The following is a 17069-nucleotide window of genomic DNA, read 5'->3' as shown; positions in this document are numbered from 1 at the left end:
GAAATATGGCCCACAAAGAGCCCCCCCCCCCCTCTCTGTCTGAGATGAAATGTGAACCCGAACAAATTTAATCATGTAGTAATTCAAAAAAAATACTATCGCAACCCACACACCAGCCTATTCTTCCAGCGAGCCACTCCGACAATAACAAACACATTATGATATTGCTCAGTGTCACGAGGTGAATAACGGTGAATATCTGAGCTATTTCTCCAGATTCAAAAAGCCCAAATTAATTTTCCCTCTTTTCAAAAACCCTCCTCATGATAAACCCAGGAGGAGGAGGAGGAGGAGGAGGAGGAGGAGGAGGAGGAGGGATAAGAGCAGGGCGAGGAAACTTTCAACTAATGCTGCTAAATCTGCATTTTCATTATAGTTTCTCATCTTCCAGTGGTATTATATTTCCATTACGGTTACAATAAACAAGTCACACTTTCAGTATGAGGTTTTATCCTCAGATCAAGTTCATTTCTTCGTCTCCCTTGGGGGATTTGGTTGAGAGACAGGGTCAAACAAGATTCAACTCTGCAGCACGATGGTGTTCCTCTGAGGTCGGCTAAATCCTAAAGTAGTAAATTGTTACTTTATTAACACCCAAATGTGATTGGTCCGAGACGCTCACCGTCTTTCTCCATCTGTATCTTTGCTCCTTTGTATTTCCAGAGGACGGTGGGAGGAGGCGAGCTGATGACATCACACACGATGTTGGCCTGGTCTCCCTCGGTGAACTCCTGGGGCGACGGCGCGTTGGTGAACGTGACTTTTTCTGGAAAACATAACGTGCGTTAACACTATTTTAGATACAAGTCCCAGAAAGTCTGACTGCTTCTTATTCACCAGAACAGATTCATACATTTATTTTGAAAAACTGCTCCACATGCAACAGGATATCTTCAAAATAAAGCATCAATTCCCTGCTATTTTCCTGTAAATCATCAAACTGGAGGAGCGCCCGGAAATTTTACTTCTCACCATCTTTTTCAAAATAAATCAAATTGTGAGCCAACTTGACTGTAACTACAGTGCGGAGGACTCTCTCTCCGCTCAAATTTGTTTTACCTCGCAGCGATTAGCGAGCTCATTATCGTCCCCACTAAAGCCTTTCTAATTTACGGGGAGCTCCACATGGAAGTTACAGAATCACAACTTCCCTGCTGTTAATGCTACGCAGCCCCATCAAGGCTTTCATTGTGAAATCTTAATATAAACTGTCCAGAAGAAGCAGGTTGTCACAATACTAGAATATCAAACTCAATACCATTTTTGAAACCACACTTTTGTATCCACCTTGATTTTATTGACTAAAATGTGTTTAACTTGATGACTACTTGTGTTGTGTTGCTTTTATTAAAGTTTTTATTCCATGTTTTGTAAGGAGTCCTGAAAGGCAGCAACACATAAAATGTATTATTAGGGCCCGAGCGCCGACAACGTCGGGCAGCGAAGCCCTATTGAAACTGAAGGGATTTTTATTCTTTTTCTTATTACGCAAGTTCGACGGCCTTTTTGGGGGCCTTGTCATATTCAGAAGTTGAAAAAAATTGCCATGCGCATTTGGACTGGCGAAAAATTTGAGATTTCATAGTTGGCCACAAAAAAAGTTGCTCGCTAACGCCACCTAGCGCCTTGTAGGCCACACCCCTCACACAGTAACTTCTCCGATTGACACAAAATTTGGTACACATGTGCAGGCAAGTGTGCTCTACAAAAAACCCTAAGGGATTACCAAAGTCCGCCTACCGAAATTTTCCGCCATTTTGAATTTTGTGAAAAACCCGTTTTTGCTAATTTCTCCTAAAACGTAGATCCGATTCTCACCAAAATTGCTGTGTGTCATCACAACAAATATTGTTGCGTTCAGAAGTTATAAGCCAATGAACATTAGAGGGGCGGGGCTCTAGAATTCAATACACATAACTCCACAATATTTAACCCAATCATCACGAAACTTGCAGGGTATTTTGAGATATGTCCCTGGGACATATCCTGAAAGTTTTATTAAAATTGACCACTCGGGGGCGCTACCGTAAATCAGCCATTTTGGGCCATTTTAGGCCATTTTAACTAATTGTAGGCTTTATATTTTAACGAACTCCTCCTACAGCGTTGATCCGATTCATGCCAAACTCGCTGAGACTGTTCTAGAGGCCTCAATGATGCAAAATCATCGAAAGGTCTTACATAAGTCTAAGGGCGTGGCCAGGACGGCGTCCTGAACATGGACGAAATCCATGCTTCAACCACAAAAATCTAAACTGTTATAACTTCAATGTACATTGTCTGATATGATCAAAACTTCACATGTTTGTCAAGAGTCCAACTCTGAACACATCAGCACTGCAATATTGACTCATATTCAGAGCGCCACCTAGTGGCTATAGAAAGTGTTAAGTCTTATACTTCAGCGGGCTCTTCCTAGCAGCTTTATCAGATTCACCTCAAACGTGGTCATCATGTACTCAAGTCTTCAATGATGAAGAGTCATCAAAAGGTCTTGCATAAGTCAAAGGGCGTGGCCAGTCCATGACGTTTTTACCAGTGTGCAGGAAGTCATTGTAACTTCAGCATACAATGTCCAATCTGCTCAACACTTGCAGGATGTGTTGACATCTCTCCCTGGAACATATCCTGAAAGTTTTATCAAAATTGACCACTCGGGGGCGCTACAGTTAATCAGCCATTTTAGACCCACGCCGTGGAGGTGGCCGGGGACGACCCGCGCCGTGGCGGTGGCCGGGGACGACAGGCCACATGTCACATCCCCCTCTCTCTCCCATGTGAAAAGTGCGGAGTTCAACAGCAGCACCACGTCACGTCGCAACTGTCACTGATCTGGGTTCATTAACAGACTGTACTGTCCGTACGTAAACGTCACTCATGTGAGCCCGCTTTTAGTGTATGCTCGACACAGAGACAGCAGGCTACTAGTTTGTAAGCTACCTGGCTCTAGCAGTTCGCGTTAGCGGCTTATAGTCACTCACGTTAAGTTAACGTTAGTAAGCTGGTCAAAATTGATCATGGATACATTTGTTTTTAAACGTCGTCGGACGGAACAACAGATGGCGGTGGCGGGCGTGTTGGATAAAACTACGGACGCACCGTTGACACCTGCAGGGGAAGATGACCACTCGGGTCCCGGCTGTTAACGTAACTATTCACGTTTCGCTGTCTCTGTCTCTCTCTCTCACTGTGTGCGTGATTATAGCTGTGGGAGGGTGTTGTCAGCGCCGCCGCCAGGATTCAATTTCAATGTACGCACAGAAACGGCAAATACAACAACAAATGGAAAAATACTTTTTTAAGACTAAATCTAATGTTTTCAGTATCAGTGAAATCAGTAGTGTATATCATGGTGACAGGCCCCGGTGCAAATAGTTTTTTGTGCCCTCCATCCCCGACCTAAACACAAGCGCACGCTTGTGAGCACTGGGTGTTGTTATATATTCACATTGAAATTCTGACATTGATTTGAGCCCCACCGTCGTATGAGTTAGCCCCACCGTAGTTGAACCAGAAAAAATACTCTGCGGTCGTAGCACTGAAATGTGGTTCAGTGCTACGACCGCCTGACGTGTCGGACCGCCTGACCTGGCCACCGCCACGGGGCGGGTCGTCCCCGGCCACCGCCACGTTGCCAGTCGTCCCTGGTCGTCCCCGGCCACCGCCACGCCGCGGGTCGTCACCGGCCGCCAGGCCAGGCCAGGCGGTCCGACACGTCAGGCGGTCGTAGCACTAACCGAGTTACGTGCCATGCGAGGGCCCGTTATCACTGCTCGCAGTTTTAATTATTATTATTACTTTTAAAAATGTGTCTGACGTGGTGCAAACAACAAAACAAAACACAGCCACATAACTGTTTATATATGACAAATATTTTCAGATAAAAAAAACCATTTAGGTCACACAGAAATACACTAAATACTTATCGTAGTATTATGTTTCAGGAGCAAATTAAATGCAAACTTTGTTTTACTTCTGCATGTCGACTGCTTACAAAACATTTATACTTTTTGCAAATTAGTGTCTAATCCCAAAATTTTTATTATCAGATTATTATCGGAGTATAGTTTTTTTTGACAACCCTAGTTCTTCACTGAAAACTCATCCCTGAAACACTTTTGTATAAAACTGCCTGCATGTATTTGGGAAGCTCACGACTGGATTTGTGATCTTGTGCGACAGATTTGTCGTTCATGAAAACTTTTCTCACTTTTTATAAAATGTCTTTTATTCACTGCGGAAATTTCTTTCAATAATGCAACGTCACACAGAGTGAAATACTAACGTTTACTGAGCCGACACAAATGCAAATTGCAAAACAGAAAGTGCAATCTTATTTTTGATGAACTCCGTATCGATTTTAATATGTCGTATATCCATGGGTGACCACTTCTCATAATAATAACAACAACAACAGGAAGAGTTTCATCTCTGATGGATATTTGCTGATGCTTGGTGGAAAATAAAAGACATTTCTCAAAAGAAGTGCACGGACACACGGGATCATTAAGCAACCTATCCGATGATTTCCCACCGTTTATTGAACTGATGAAAAATCCATCCAAAGAAAACGAGTAATGTGTGGCCCTTGAGCAGCCAATAAAATACTAGAAGTTCAATAAACGGGACTTTTTTCATACCACTCGATGATGTGGAGAGCGTGTGTGTGTGTGTGTGTGTGTGTGTGTGTGTGTGTGTGTGAGGAAGATACTCACGGAAGATTTTCACTCTGACGGTGGACTCGGCCTGCCGGTCTCCGTTGGTGGCGACGCAGCGGTACGTGCCGGCGTTCTCCGTGCCGGCCTTGTACAGCGTGAGCGTGGACGAGGTCTCGTCGTTACGGGTTACGGTGACGTCCGGTCTGTTGGGTTCGATCCGGTCGCCGCTCGGTGCGAACCAGTTGATGTGCCTGGCCACGCCCACAACTGGGACGCACAATGAAAGAGCGGCACGTTGAAAAAGAAATCAGTTATCTAACATCGGTAAAAACATACTGATGATGGGACTGAAGGCTGTGGTTTGTGGATTTAGAAGGAAGTTAGGAAGGAAGGAAGGAAGGAAGGAAGGAAGGAAGGAAGGAAGGAAGGATGGATGGATGGATGGTTTTAACTCTTCATAAAAGAAAAACCCTGAAATGTCATAGGAATGAAAAAATATCCAATAATAAACTCAAATATATTTTTGCCTTGAACGCACCCCAGACCGATGACATCATCAGGACGCCACTATATGCTTCAAAAAAAGGTGGCTTTGCAAAGCAATGTGGTTGGAAATGTGAAATTATAGACATCATAATCATCTCTGTCAAAAAAGTTTAGGATAAAAGAACCAATTTTGTTTTTCAATCATCCAAATTCTTATTTTGTTAATTTCAGGAGAATATAAACACAAAAAACAGACTTTTGTTGACATTTTAAATAATCACAACAACTTTTTTTTGTTGACTTTGGGTCATATTTTCTTAGAGATATTTAAACATTTTGGTCAACTTACCTTCACACACGAAGAACTTGGACTCTCCGAGACTAATCTCCCCCTGACTTGGCGTGATCTGCACCTCCAGTGAAACTACAAATAAACAAGTAACAAACACAAAGTCAGAAACCTTGGTAACATAATACACGATGCACAGAATATCGATATATACAGTTATGTTTTCTACTGGATGAGATTTGTACTAATTCTGGGAGAAGTATTGAGTTCACACTTGGTCGTCGGTCACAAGCAGTTTGTAATCATTGGAGGTTGCTGTGATAAAAATGTTGTTAAATTTCCATTACTTTATTTGATTGAAGTTAACAGGTGGTAGAAAAATCGAGTGGAGAACTTTAAACACTACAATAAAAAACAACAACAATCAAGCTGTGACTCATTACCTGCAGGTGGCCTTGATTATAGCAGCTTTTATTTTCAATTTCATTTATTTATACAGCCCCCGAAATAATCACAACTTTGCCTCAGAGGGCTTTACGATCTGTATGACATAAAACCTCCTCCGTCCCAGGACCTCGGATAACAACAAACAATTTGTTACTGTGCTTGAAAAGGCAGCCGGTCCCGTGGAAAGCAACGCACATGAAGAAATTGATGCCAGCTCCAAAAAAACCCATATTTCCTGTTATGCCTGCAGTCTTCCTGTCCTTTTACAGAACATCCAGTCAGCACTGCAATTATTCAGTCAACACTCAGCAGCTGGTGAGAACCAAACGCCGGCTGCCAATGCACCTCCAGAAAAATGACATTGAAGATACTTAAAAAAGAAATGCTGTCTGTCTAACAAGATAAATTCACTCTGCATTTAATCAAAAAGCCCCGACACAGACGGAAGAATGGCGTAGAAACACTTTTGTGCTTAATCAGAACAAAGTGTGGCCTGTTTCCCTGCAGAATCTCCCATGATGCCTTGTGGTGAGACTAAGAGTGTGACTAAATGGGCCCAAACACATTAGGAAAGAAATGATGCGCCAGAGTGACCACTGCTAAGTATAACTGGCAAGAAATCAGATTCCTCCCCTCCTCCCCAAGTTAACAGTTCAATCACCTGGGTTCTTTTTCTACTAATGGTCCCAAACCTGTAAGTCACTTTACTTTGTGTGTTCAGTGACATAAAGATGTACAGTTATCCTCACTCAGGGGTCACGACCTCCTGAAACTAACTCAACACATAGCGCTAATTCTTTCATATAATCTCCCTGAAAAACACATTTGCTCAGTCAATCATACAAATTATGCATTTATGAGGAGACTGTATATATTATATTAGGGCTTTCAAACCATTTAAGATTTTAATCAGATTATCAGCTGTGGATTAATCACGATTAATCACCTTTTGGAAATACACCCGAAAATTCCCATTTTCTCTAAATATTGTTGGAATGGAAAGATAAATGACAGAAGGCGTTAATGCATCAGAATGTGAAGCCTCGACAAATAAGGATGCACCGATACTGAGTAGAAGTATTTAAACTTCAGTACATGCCGATCCCGAGTACTGATATGAGTACTTAATGATCCTGTATTATAGAATACTATGAAAATCAGCATTGGAAAAGTTGGAAAAAGTGGATATCAGTAACTCAACATGATCAAGATCTGAATAACTGATACTGAAAAGGCTAAACCTGAATAAAGGATAACAAAAAGATTAAAAAAGGTTCCCCGTCTTTTATACTTAAATATAATCTCATGACCTTTGACAGCTTCGTGCGTCTTGCCCATGGCTCCTCCCACATTAAAAGGTATTGAGGTGCTCAGATAACAAGGAAGACGACTAAGGTGAGTTTGGCAGATTAGTTCCAGGTGATATAAGAGAGTCCCTGACTTTAAATTCAACATGAAATCACGGCTGAAATCACCCCAATCACATAGCCTGTATATATATATGCATACTTCTATTGATTCTTTATTATTGTTTTAGTGGTGTCACTGTTGTAGGAAAGATTCCTGGGACCAATCAGGGGTCGGCATCCAATACATGGCTGAGTTTAGACCCAAAAAAACAAATTTAAATGCACTAAAGTCTGTTTACGACACCTTCCAGAGTGATATGAAGTCGAGTCCCATCAGAGCAGTAAGCGTTACGCCATGAAGATCTCTTTTGTGTGCACGCTCTCCTGTTGCCAGATTATCCTTTTATTTCATTTTTAAATCAACTCCAGTCACTCAGACGTCGACGACACGTGAAGGTTATTTCCGTTCGTTTTTGAAGGTTTCATTTTTTTAAATGAGCCAAATTGTTTAATGCTTTTTTGTCAGCAGGAATTGATGTTCAAAGTGAGGGAACATCAAAACCAGGCATCCAAAACACTCCTCACATCATTTTAATATGAACCGCTAACTAAAAACCCTATTATGCTAATTCATGGATAAGAATTTTTGTTTTAATTGGAGCGGGGAAATGAGTGCGTCGGTATTCATTTAGTCAAACGAGCACCTCGTTCGGAGAGGAGGGATGGTGATGATGATGAAGTTTAGCTATTTGTTAAAGCCCATTATCACATTCAATGTGCTGAAAGCGCTTTACATTTGTAACGGTTCCCACGGCAACCACAGCTATCGGAGAAGACGCCGAGGAGGAACACATTAAAAACAAGTGTTTTTCACTTTCAGCTCTGGTTCTGGTTCACTTTTAAAAAGTGATAAACTTGTCATAATAACTCCATTAAAATAAAAAGGTTTAAATGAAGTAAGCCCCATTATGATTATTAAAAAAAACACACACTAAATACTTACCATAGCAGGTTTCATGAGCAAATTAAATGTAAAAAAAAGATGTTAAATAAGACAGTTGCCAGTTTATATGGTACACCTCCATAAAACAGCAGTTTAATGATGCGATCCTGCACTACCCATTCATATAACTGACAGTTATATAACAGTATACGAGCCTAAATATTACCCCTCAGTATAATTCAACTGCAGACGCCAAAACGACCACAAAAGTTTAATCGGTACTTTCCTTAAAAACAGTTTCAACAAAAACGGATCATCACGGCGTTCATGAAGGGAGGATTGATTGCAGGAGCGTTGCATTAGTTTTGGCTGGGTGCACCTAATAAACTTGGTTCTGAGTCCACAGAATATTCCCCTCTTTACCGGCTAAATACTCTAAACTGATAACTGATGAATTGCTAAAACGTGTTAAGGGATCGAGGGGATCCTCATTTTATTCTGGAGACTATTAGAATGGAAGAACAACACACCTGCACAGTCTGGGAGGTTTACTGAATTAAATTAAAGGGCTGCATGGTGACTCCTCTTAACACATAATTAAAAACCAGACGGGGTCACTGCTCTCCAACAGCTAACTCTTCGTACGCAGGGCTGTAAACTAGCGGTCGCCACTCGCCAAATACGACTAAAATATTCCCCTGGCGACTTAATTTTGGAGGGATACATGCCACTGGGGCGGGTAAATGTTTGTCCCGATATAACAAAACATTGTAGTAGCTGTAAACTGATAAATTATGACGGTCGCAAACGTCAAGCTAAACCGGTGATTTGTTGTGTGTCACACTGAAGTAGCTCCCCCGACGTCACCGCTGTAGAAAATAGTTCCCCCAAGCAACGTATGGTGCGTCGCCGCTCTTAGAGCCTGTCCACACGAAAACGTTTTCAGTGCGTAAACGCAGAAGTCTTGTGCGTTTCGCCCTGCCGTCCATACGAATCCGGCGTTTTCGCGGTGTGAGAACGCACTTTTTTGAAACCAGCTCTCAGGGTGAAAAAGAAAAAACGGCACCCCTCTGTTTCGTGATTGTTTTCGTGTGGACGGCGAAAACGAACACGCTGACGTCATCGCCCCGCTCCTCGACCCTCGAGCCTGACTTCTTTCCCCGCGACGTCTCCTAACAACAACAACAACGGCGGCCCTACGTGCTCGTAGCAGATATTCTGCTCGTCTGTACGTCGGCGTATCAGGGCCGCTGTACACTGTATACGATGTATTACGATGCTAACAAACAACCGCTAGCTAACTTCCCATGAATGTAGGCATTTATTTGTCTAATTAATCCATCCCAACATGTGACAACGCCTCGTCAAGGTCCTTAGGGTGACGGCTGTTGGTGCTTATTGTTGGTTTTATTTATACGGGACAAATTGTCATCTTATGGGTGTTTATTGATCGGGTGGATATTTAGCCGTAGCTCTCACGTGTTGCCATAGCAACGGCAAACATCCGGTCAAGCTCCGTCTCTTCTTCTGCATTTTTGTAGCAGAAACAGCGCCGCATAAGGGCCTGGAATATGTACTACAGCGCGCTGAGTCGTTTTCAGTGGATTCGTCTGGACGCAGATTTTCTTGAAACGACGCCAAGGCAAAACGGAGAAAAAAAGTTTGTTTTGCTTCGTGTGTACGGCACATAAATGATCTCTCTTTGATCCGAGCACAGCTATGATGCTGTGGCACGAGAGCTCAGTTAGAAGCAGACGGCCTGAGTATATGGATGGTGGTGCAAAGAGGGTGTCTGCTGAAGACAGTGATGAGGAGTTCTAGAGATGCATACTGGATCGGATTGGTCCCATCTGTAGTTCTGATGAGTAATTAATGAGTGTTTCCTTTGTCACAGTTTTGCACTGTTAAAGTTTTCAATTTGCAATGTTTGAGATGAAATGAATGAAATTCAATTAATAATATTAAAATGTAATTCTAAATAATACTTTGGCCTCTTTTCTAAGCATGTACTGCTCTATAATACTGTTATCTCAATGAAAAGTACTGAAACAGATGTATTTACAACAAAAAGAGGCAATTTATTATTTGGCCGGTAAAAAATGTACTTGGCCGGTAGATTCTTTCATCTACCGGTCCCCTTGGCAGGTGAGCCAAAAACAGTTAGTTTACAGCCCTGTTCGTACGTTGAAGAGGCTAACAAACGTCCGTCGCTCAAGTTCGGCGCAGACAAACAAGGCAGAGTATTGAAAGCGTTTCAATCATCTGATCATCTGATCGGACTCTTCTGATCAGCTTTTTGAACCAACATCGGCCGGCACATGTGACCTGATCAAAACTTAAAATAAAAAGACATTTACAAGATAAAACTATACAACTGGACAGATATAACCCTTCAAACTGCGATGGCGAAGCTCATTGAGTCAGTGGAGTGTCGGAGGAAAAGGTAAGTGACTCAAAAGTATGGCACAACACAAAGTATAAATAAATCAGCAGTAACCCACATGATTTAAATGTGTCCTCAGATGTGTCCTCTATTGTGTGTCCTCAGATGTGGCTGTGTTTTATTGAAAAACACGGCCGTTAAACCACATCGTTATTTCTGCAAACTGCTAATAAATCAAGTGCAAACTCTTAATCTATTGTAAACCTCGTGCCTCGAGTTGGAAAAGAAGATCCAAACACATGAGTGTTTATCAAAACCGGAACGAGGACTTCAAATAAGCAGAAAGCAAGACGGCCCTGGAACGTGCTCTGCTGCACTAATTGGCAAAAACTAACCTGAGGCTTGGAAAAATATGCAGACAAACAAGAGAACGTGTCCGAAACCTGCTTGGTTTGACCCACAGCGAGGAATAAACCAATTCAGAAGATGAGAATGACCCGGTTCAAGAGAAGCAATCGAATATTAAAAATGCCCCTTCAGACTTTGGCTCTGTGTTGAAAATGTTTGACATTTTTACATAAACTGAATTAAAACGAAACACGTAGTTAGAAGCATTTCAGAGCCTTTCCCAATAACAATTTGACATTGGGGAGAGTGCAAAACAATCAAAGTTGAGGTGCGTTTCAAACCATGTAGCTTTATTTTCCACTTTCATCCTTAAGACTGAGGAAAGAGGACATGCTGACAAAAAAAACCCAAGGAGAATAATTAGATTTTATAGTCTCTGCCTTGGAGACATTTCCATTTATGGATGCACAATATGGTCAGAGGCCCAGAACATCAGCTGCCAATGAGCAGATGAGGAATGCCAGTCCGGCCCAACAATCTGGAGAAGTAAATAATAAGTCCATTTGGAAACAGCATTTCGAGAGTAGCTTATCTTCTGTATGGTGACGCATTTCAGGCGGAAGTCCCGGAAATGCGTCACCATGCCGACGACGGGCAGGCGGGACATAACATAGGATCGTTGAAAAGATTAGCTTCACCTTCTGAAGCTCTGTAGAGGGATTAATGCATGGATGGCATGATCAGATATGAAGACAATTGTCCTGGCCATAGAGATTTTTTTAAATATAGAGATTTTTCATTGTGAATTGCTCTAATTAAATCTGAATTAGATTGGCGCCATGTGTTCAACTTGACAGGTGACATATGAGCACGAGAATGATGCTCTGCCTAAACTTCACCACCACAACTCCACGAGAAGATACCAAGAAAACGCCTGCAGGTGAATCTAGTTGCATGCAAAACAGGAAATCACAAGACAAAAAGATCCCAAACGCATCACGAGAACTGTGGTCTGACATGGCGGTTAATCGGTGATGTAACGTTCACTGTCGCTGTGGGCAATGTCATGTTGGGATGCAGGCCGACTCTCACTATAGGAGGCAGCTTGCAAAGTGTCAATAATTCACGTCTCTGTAGCTCATCAATGAAATCTCAGTGTTTCTCGTTACATAAATCTCATTAAATAAACACCAGCGTGGAGTAAAAAACACCTCCATTATGAGTGACGGCTTATTATCAGTGACTTTATTTATCTGCTTTGCTGCTTCCCGATGCAGGTCACAGCTCAATGCAGCAGAAATGCTAAATATTTGGTGCCACTCATTTGAATGTAACACTCGTTTTCCAGACCAGAAACCACCGCATCCTCCCCCGACTCAAACTAAAGTCTATTTAAAGGGTCATCTTCATGATTTCTTCAGTGCAGCCAGGAGGGCATTGTACCATTTCATACCCCAGCATACACATGCGCGCATGCACGTGTTTGTTTCTGGCGGTGGAAGTTAATATGCCATGAATGAAAACGTACATTGATGTCCTTGGGCCGCGGTAATCGGCGGTCGCAGACCCATAAATAGCCTCGGCGTAGCCCCGACCCGGCTCGGGTTTCCCCCCGCAGCAGCACGCCGACTTCTCCGCAGTTAAAGTGGAAGTGGACTGATAAGATATAAAGAGAGCAACCATATAGATGGGGAATTTATGCAGAGCGTGGCCTCTTTCCTCTGGCCTCCTCCGTGGTTATCTCAGAACAGCACCTCGGGGTGCTGCTGGGTGTCGTAGTAAAAGCCTCGACCCCGACCCCGAGTGGGATTACGCTCATTATTTATTCTGTCGGCGTAAAACAAGACACACACACACCTTGCACATCGGCATCAGATCTGTCGTTCATAATATACACGTTTAATACGAAAGACTATATTCGTATTTTATATGTATTTTGCCGAATGGATTGGCAGAAAACTACAAATGCAAGAGTTTCTGGGATTTGTGATTCAGCACAAACAAAAACCCGGAACAGAAGAATATGAACTTTAAAAACCTGATGTATATTATTTACACAGCATAAAGAGCTTTTATAGAACACAGAGATACAAAAAGTGTGTCAGACTGAAAAAAACCACACTCATTCATGAACCACTAATTCATCGTCAAACAGCCGTTTAACTAGTGAGTGTTAGGTCATATTCTAGTATTTCCATGGCAACCCGTCCAATAGTTGGGGTATTTTTTTAGTCTGGACTCTGGCCCTGAACGTGGTGGACAGACCGCTATTAAATGCCATTGAACCACGTTGCCACTGTGGCTAGAAATTAGTCCCGCCCCTTCAAACTCAGACTCAGCCAATCAGTGCAGCATCAGCTAGCTCCAACCAGAGTCTGACAACTACGCGGTTGTGCTCCAGAGACTTTTAACTGTTGCAACGTTGTGTAATAGTGAGAATGGAAATGTACGACGTGTCTAAAACGATACGCTGCTTACATAAAAAAAACCCTGTGGAGCTAACATTAGCACAGTTAGCCCTTCTATGCTACGCTAGCTACTGAATGTTTACTGGATGTATCTTTTCTAACAACTTTCAGGGAGAGTAGTTAGTGACAGTGTGGGCTCTGACAGCTGATTGGGTAGCAGTCGAGGGGGCGGGGCTTGCCTCTACAGTCACGTTGCCAGTGTGTTTGTTAAGTATTGCTATTAGTGCCACACGTTCTAGCCCAGAAGGGCTTTTTGTCAAATTAGAATATAAAATGTACATTACAACGTGTAAGTTGCTAAATAAAGACATGAGCGTGAAATTCAGATGTTCCAGCAAAGCTTTACAAATGTTTTTTTATTCCCTGTGACCGTGACTTCTGTGTCGGGAAATCGGAAGCGTTTAATTGAGAACAAACGCAGCAGTGAGGCGGCGGCCCTTAAAGGGACAGTAACAAAAGTAGTTGCATTCAGGACTCCCAACTTTAAAAAAAAAAAAAAGGAGCAAGCATTTGCTTGCAGCTCATGCCTCTCAACCACAGTTATACTCACTTCTACCAGTTGCTATGGAAACCCAGCTCTCCCCTCTCCCAATATTTTGACATCACCTCTCTCTCTCTCCTCCTGGTTCTGGCTGTCTGATTGGACGCAGCAGTGCAGCCAACGAGGACCAACACATTTACATTGGAAAGGTTGTTAAAACACAACTTCAGCTGGTCGCCGCTGCCATGCTGGTCATGTGACACTCCCCATTGTCTGCACCAGTTAACCACATACTTGTAAAGAAAAAAGCTCAGCTGGTGCTTCACTTATTATTATTATTATTATTATTATTATTATTATTATTATAGCTCCAAGTTGAGGCATCAATACATACCAGGCTTTAGACACTTACTTTTTCTGCTTTACTTTTAAAAAACATGATAAAGCCCTCACAACAGATGGGCCCCGGCAGCTCAGCAGTAAATCTCCAGGCATTAGTTTTTAAAGGAAATGGTTATGTGCCAACACAAAAGGAACCACTAGTGCAGAGAAACTGCCTGAGTTTCTTAATAATATCTATTTCCAGGCTTTCACTGCAAATTACCCTTGTAAAACCTAAATCTAAATCCCAAAAAAAAACCTTCCTTCCACGGCATCTGCAGCGCCGGATAAGGAGGCTTACAGTGTAATTCATGTGTACTTAAATTATATTAATAAGCTTCTAAATGATTAATTACATCTAGACGTTTACATATTCTGCAATCGCAGTCTGCAGATAACGGGATATTTTGTTTTGTGGCGGCAGAATGTTGAATGTTAAAGATCACTTGAAATACTGACGTAATGGTCATATTTCCGCGTTACATAATAGGGCAGCACATTAGAATAAGAGGGCCGAGGCAGAAGCTGAGCTGCTGATGTGATTCAGGCTGCTGGATGTTATGAAGGTGTTTGGCTGCAATATTTAAAGCACCATAAAACGTGTCTTATTTTATTCCACATAGCCTTCATCGCTCATTTTAATATCGTGTTGAACTTGAACTTTAGCAAAAAATTATCCTAATTTGAATGCACCAAAACACATCCATGAAAACGATTTTAGGATCAAACATGACCTGATAAATATACATATAACCTTCTTCACAATAACCTATGCAACATTTAGAGGTCTACCGCAGAAATGCTGTTAATTTGAATTAAATTGACTACTTCACTGACGTCTGTCTGCAGCAGTGCATCCTAAAAGGCTGTTAAAACACCTATAAATACATTTTAGTTCGTTAGACTTCAGGGCGATATGATTTATCGTACGGCTGCACAATAATTGAATATTAATCGTGATTTAGCCCTTTCACCACGATAAGAGAAACATCAAGCGCTCCAAATATGGTCACTTCCTTCACTGGTTGCAACATTTTACTGTAATCCCTGACCCAATGCCGAACTCCAGGCTTCAAAACCGTAGTCCACAAACAGGTGACGTCACCATGACAACGCTTCTTATCCCGCCTTTCTATTTCCGGTACATGGGAGCTCAATATGAATTTCTCATGCATGTATTCCTACGGCGAGATCCAAATTATTTTCTGGTCCAGTTTGAATGGTGCCGTGGTTGTTTGTGGTTTTTAAAGATCATTTTTCATGCAAAAAAAAAAACCTTTATGGTGAAGAAGTTTGACAATGGTAGGTTTAGTATGAGGCCGCTTTGTGAACTACAGCTCGTCGCTGCTCTCGGCGTGAATGATATCCGTCAGTTTGAGCGATTCCTCGTCTTCTCATCGGACGGGAAGCGAAAGCATGAACAGCCGTACTGCTGGAACAATCAGGAACATCTTGGTTTGATCGGCACTGAGTCGCTGTGAGAACGGATGATGACGTGACGTCACATACGCCACGTTAGTCTTTCTCATTGTGTTTCCTCCTTAAACTGAACAATTACACAATAAACGGTCAAATTATCATTTAAACCCACAAACAACATATTTCTAATTCGGGGCATATAACGACTGGGACCAGCAAATAACTATATTATCTGCATTGAGACCCAGACGTTACGGTCTCAGAGGTCCCATGGGAGTCTAGCAGAAGGGGCGGGACTTCGCCACTCTATACAGTCTATGGTCCAAGTCTCCAAAAAGCTGTATAGATGCATGTATTAAGTGAATTCAAACTAGTTTAAGAGAACACAGTTTATTTACCTGATCTTGGGAGACTCGTCACATCCTGAGAGTTTAATCGTGAAGAGACAAATCTAATTCACAAGCTAAATTCAAACTAGGGACGATATTCGCACACCATTCTCAGTTTTTCTCACGGCACGCTGCCGCGGAGCCACAACATCTTTTTAGCTGCACACTCAAACGTGAAAAGCCAAAATAGGAGTTGGACTGAATCCCTTAATGGGCGCCATGCCTCTCTGAGCTGCATTCCTCTGCCCCTCTTTACCGAAAGATAAGCTGCGAGTCAACGAGATGCGGTGCACTCCTCTTCAGTCGGCCGACAGAATTCACCCTCATTCAGGCAATTTAGTGGCGAGTGCCCCTCAGCATCTGCCTCAGCTGTGCAGCGCCACAACCAAAAAGCCCAGGGAGGCGGAGAGGCGAGCGTCTGTGGCCCATCACAAAAACCAAGGCTTGGAAAATGAGGCCAGGAGGAAATGCACTGTACTGGTACGTTTGAAAAATATAGTGGTGAGAACACCTCGGGAAAACGAGGAAAGAGATTCATTGTTCCTTAATAAACCACCAAAAAGTACCACGATGCAGGAAGAAAACATTATTTTTTATCACGGATGGTGATTAAGAAATATACGTTTATCCATAATTAGGATAATTGTTATAAATTGGAAGAGAAGTGAAAAAATAGAGCTTGACTTACATAACATTAGTAGTGGGAATCGTCAGTCACCTCAGGATTCAATTATTAAACGATTCTCAAATTTGGATTTAAATATAATGAGAATTTTTCCTTTAAATCTTTCAAACTGATTCCTATTTGTATGATACAGATAACTTATATAAAATGTGGAAAGTTGGCCAAAAAAAAGATTATTAATAATAATAAATATAATGTATTATAGACTTAACTGCATTGATCCAGAATCGTTCAACAAAGCATTGCAATGCATCATAGAATTGATGATTTCTCCCACCTTTGAATAACAAAGCTGATTTAAAAAAGCATTCATTCTTTATTTATTTATGAAGTGGGACCTTAT

General features: G+C 42.0%; 1 protein-coding gene across 4 annotated transcripts in view; it reads right to left on the bottom strand.

Annotated features, from left to right (window-relative positions):
- Positions 1-17069, bottom strand: part of ncam1b (neural cell adhesion molecule 1b) — a 69071-nt gene that overhangs the window by 32543 nt on the left and 19459 nt on the right. For all 4 annotated transcript variants that reach the window (XM_084019524.1, XM_084019525.1, XM_084019526.1 and 1 more), the window contains exons 2-4: positions 5494-5568; positions 4716-4925; positions 623-766 (exon numbers count right to left, since the gene is read on the bottom strand). In XM_084019524.1, the coding sequence (XP_083875650.1) occupies positions 623-766; positions 4716-4925; positions 5494-5568 (429 nt within the window). The remainder of the gene's footprint in view (positions 1-622; positions 767-4715; positions 4926-5493; positions 5569-17069) is intronic.

This window comes from Eutrigla gurnardus (assembly GCF_963514095.1).
Source record: "Eutrigla gurnardus genome assembly, chromosome: 10".
NCBI lineage: Eukaryota > Metazoa > Chordata > Actinopteri > Perciformes > Triglidae > Eutrigla > Eutrigla gurnardus.
Note: the sequence above shows the minus strand (reverse complement) of the source record. Positions and strands in the feature narration are given on the sequence as shown.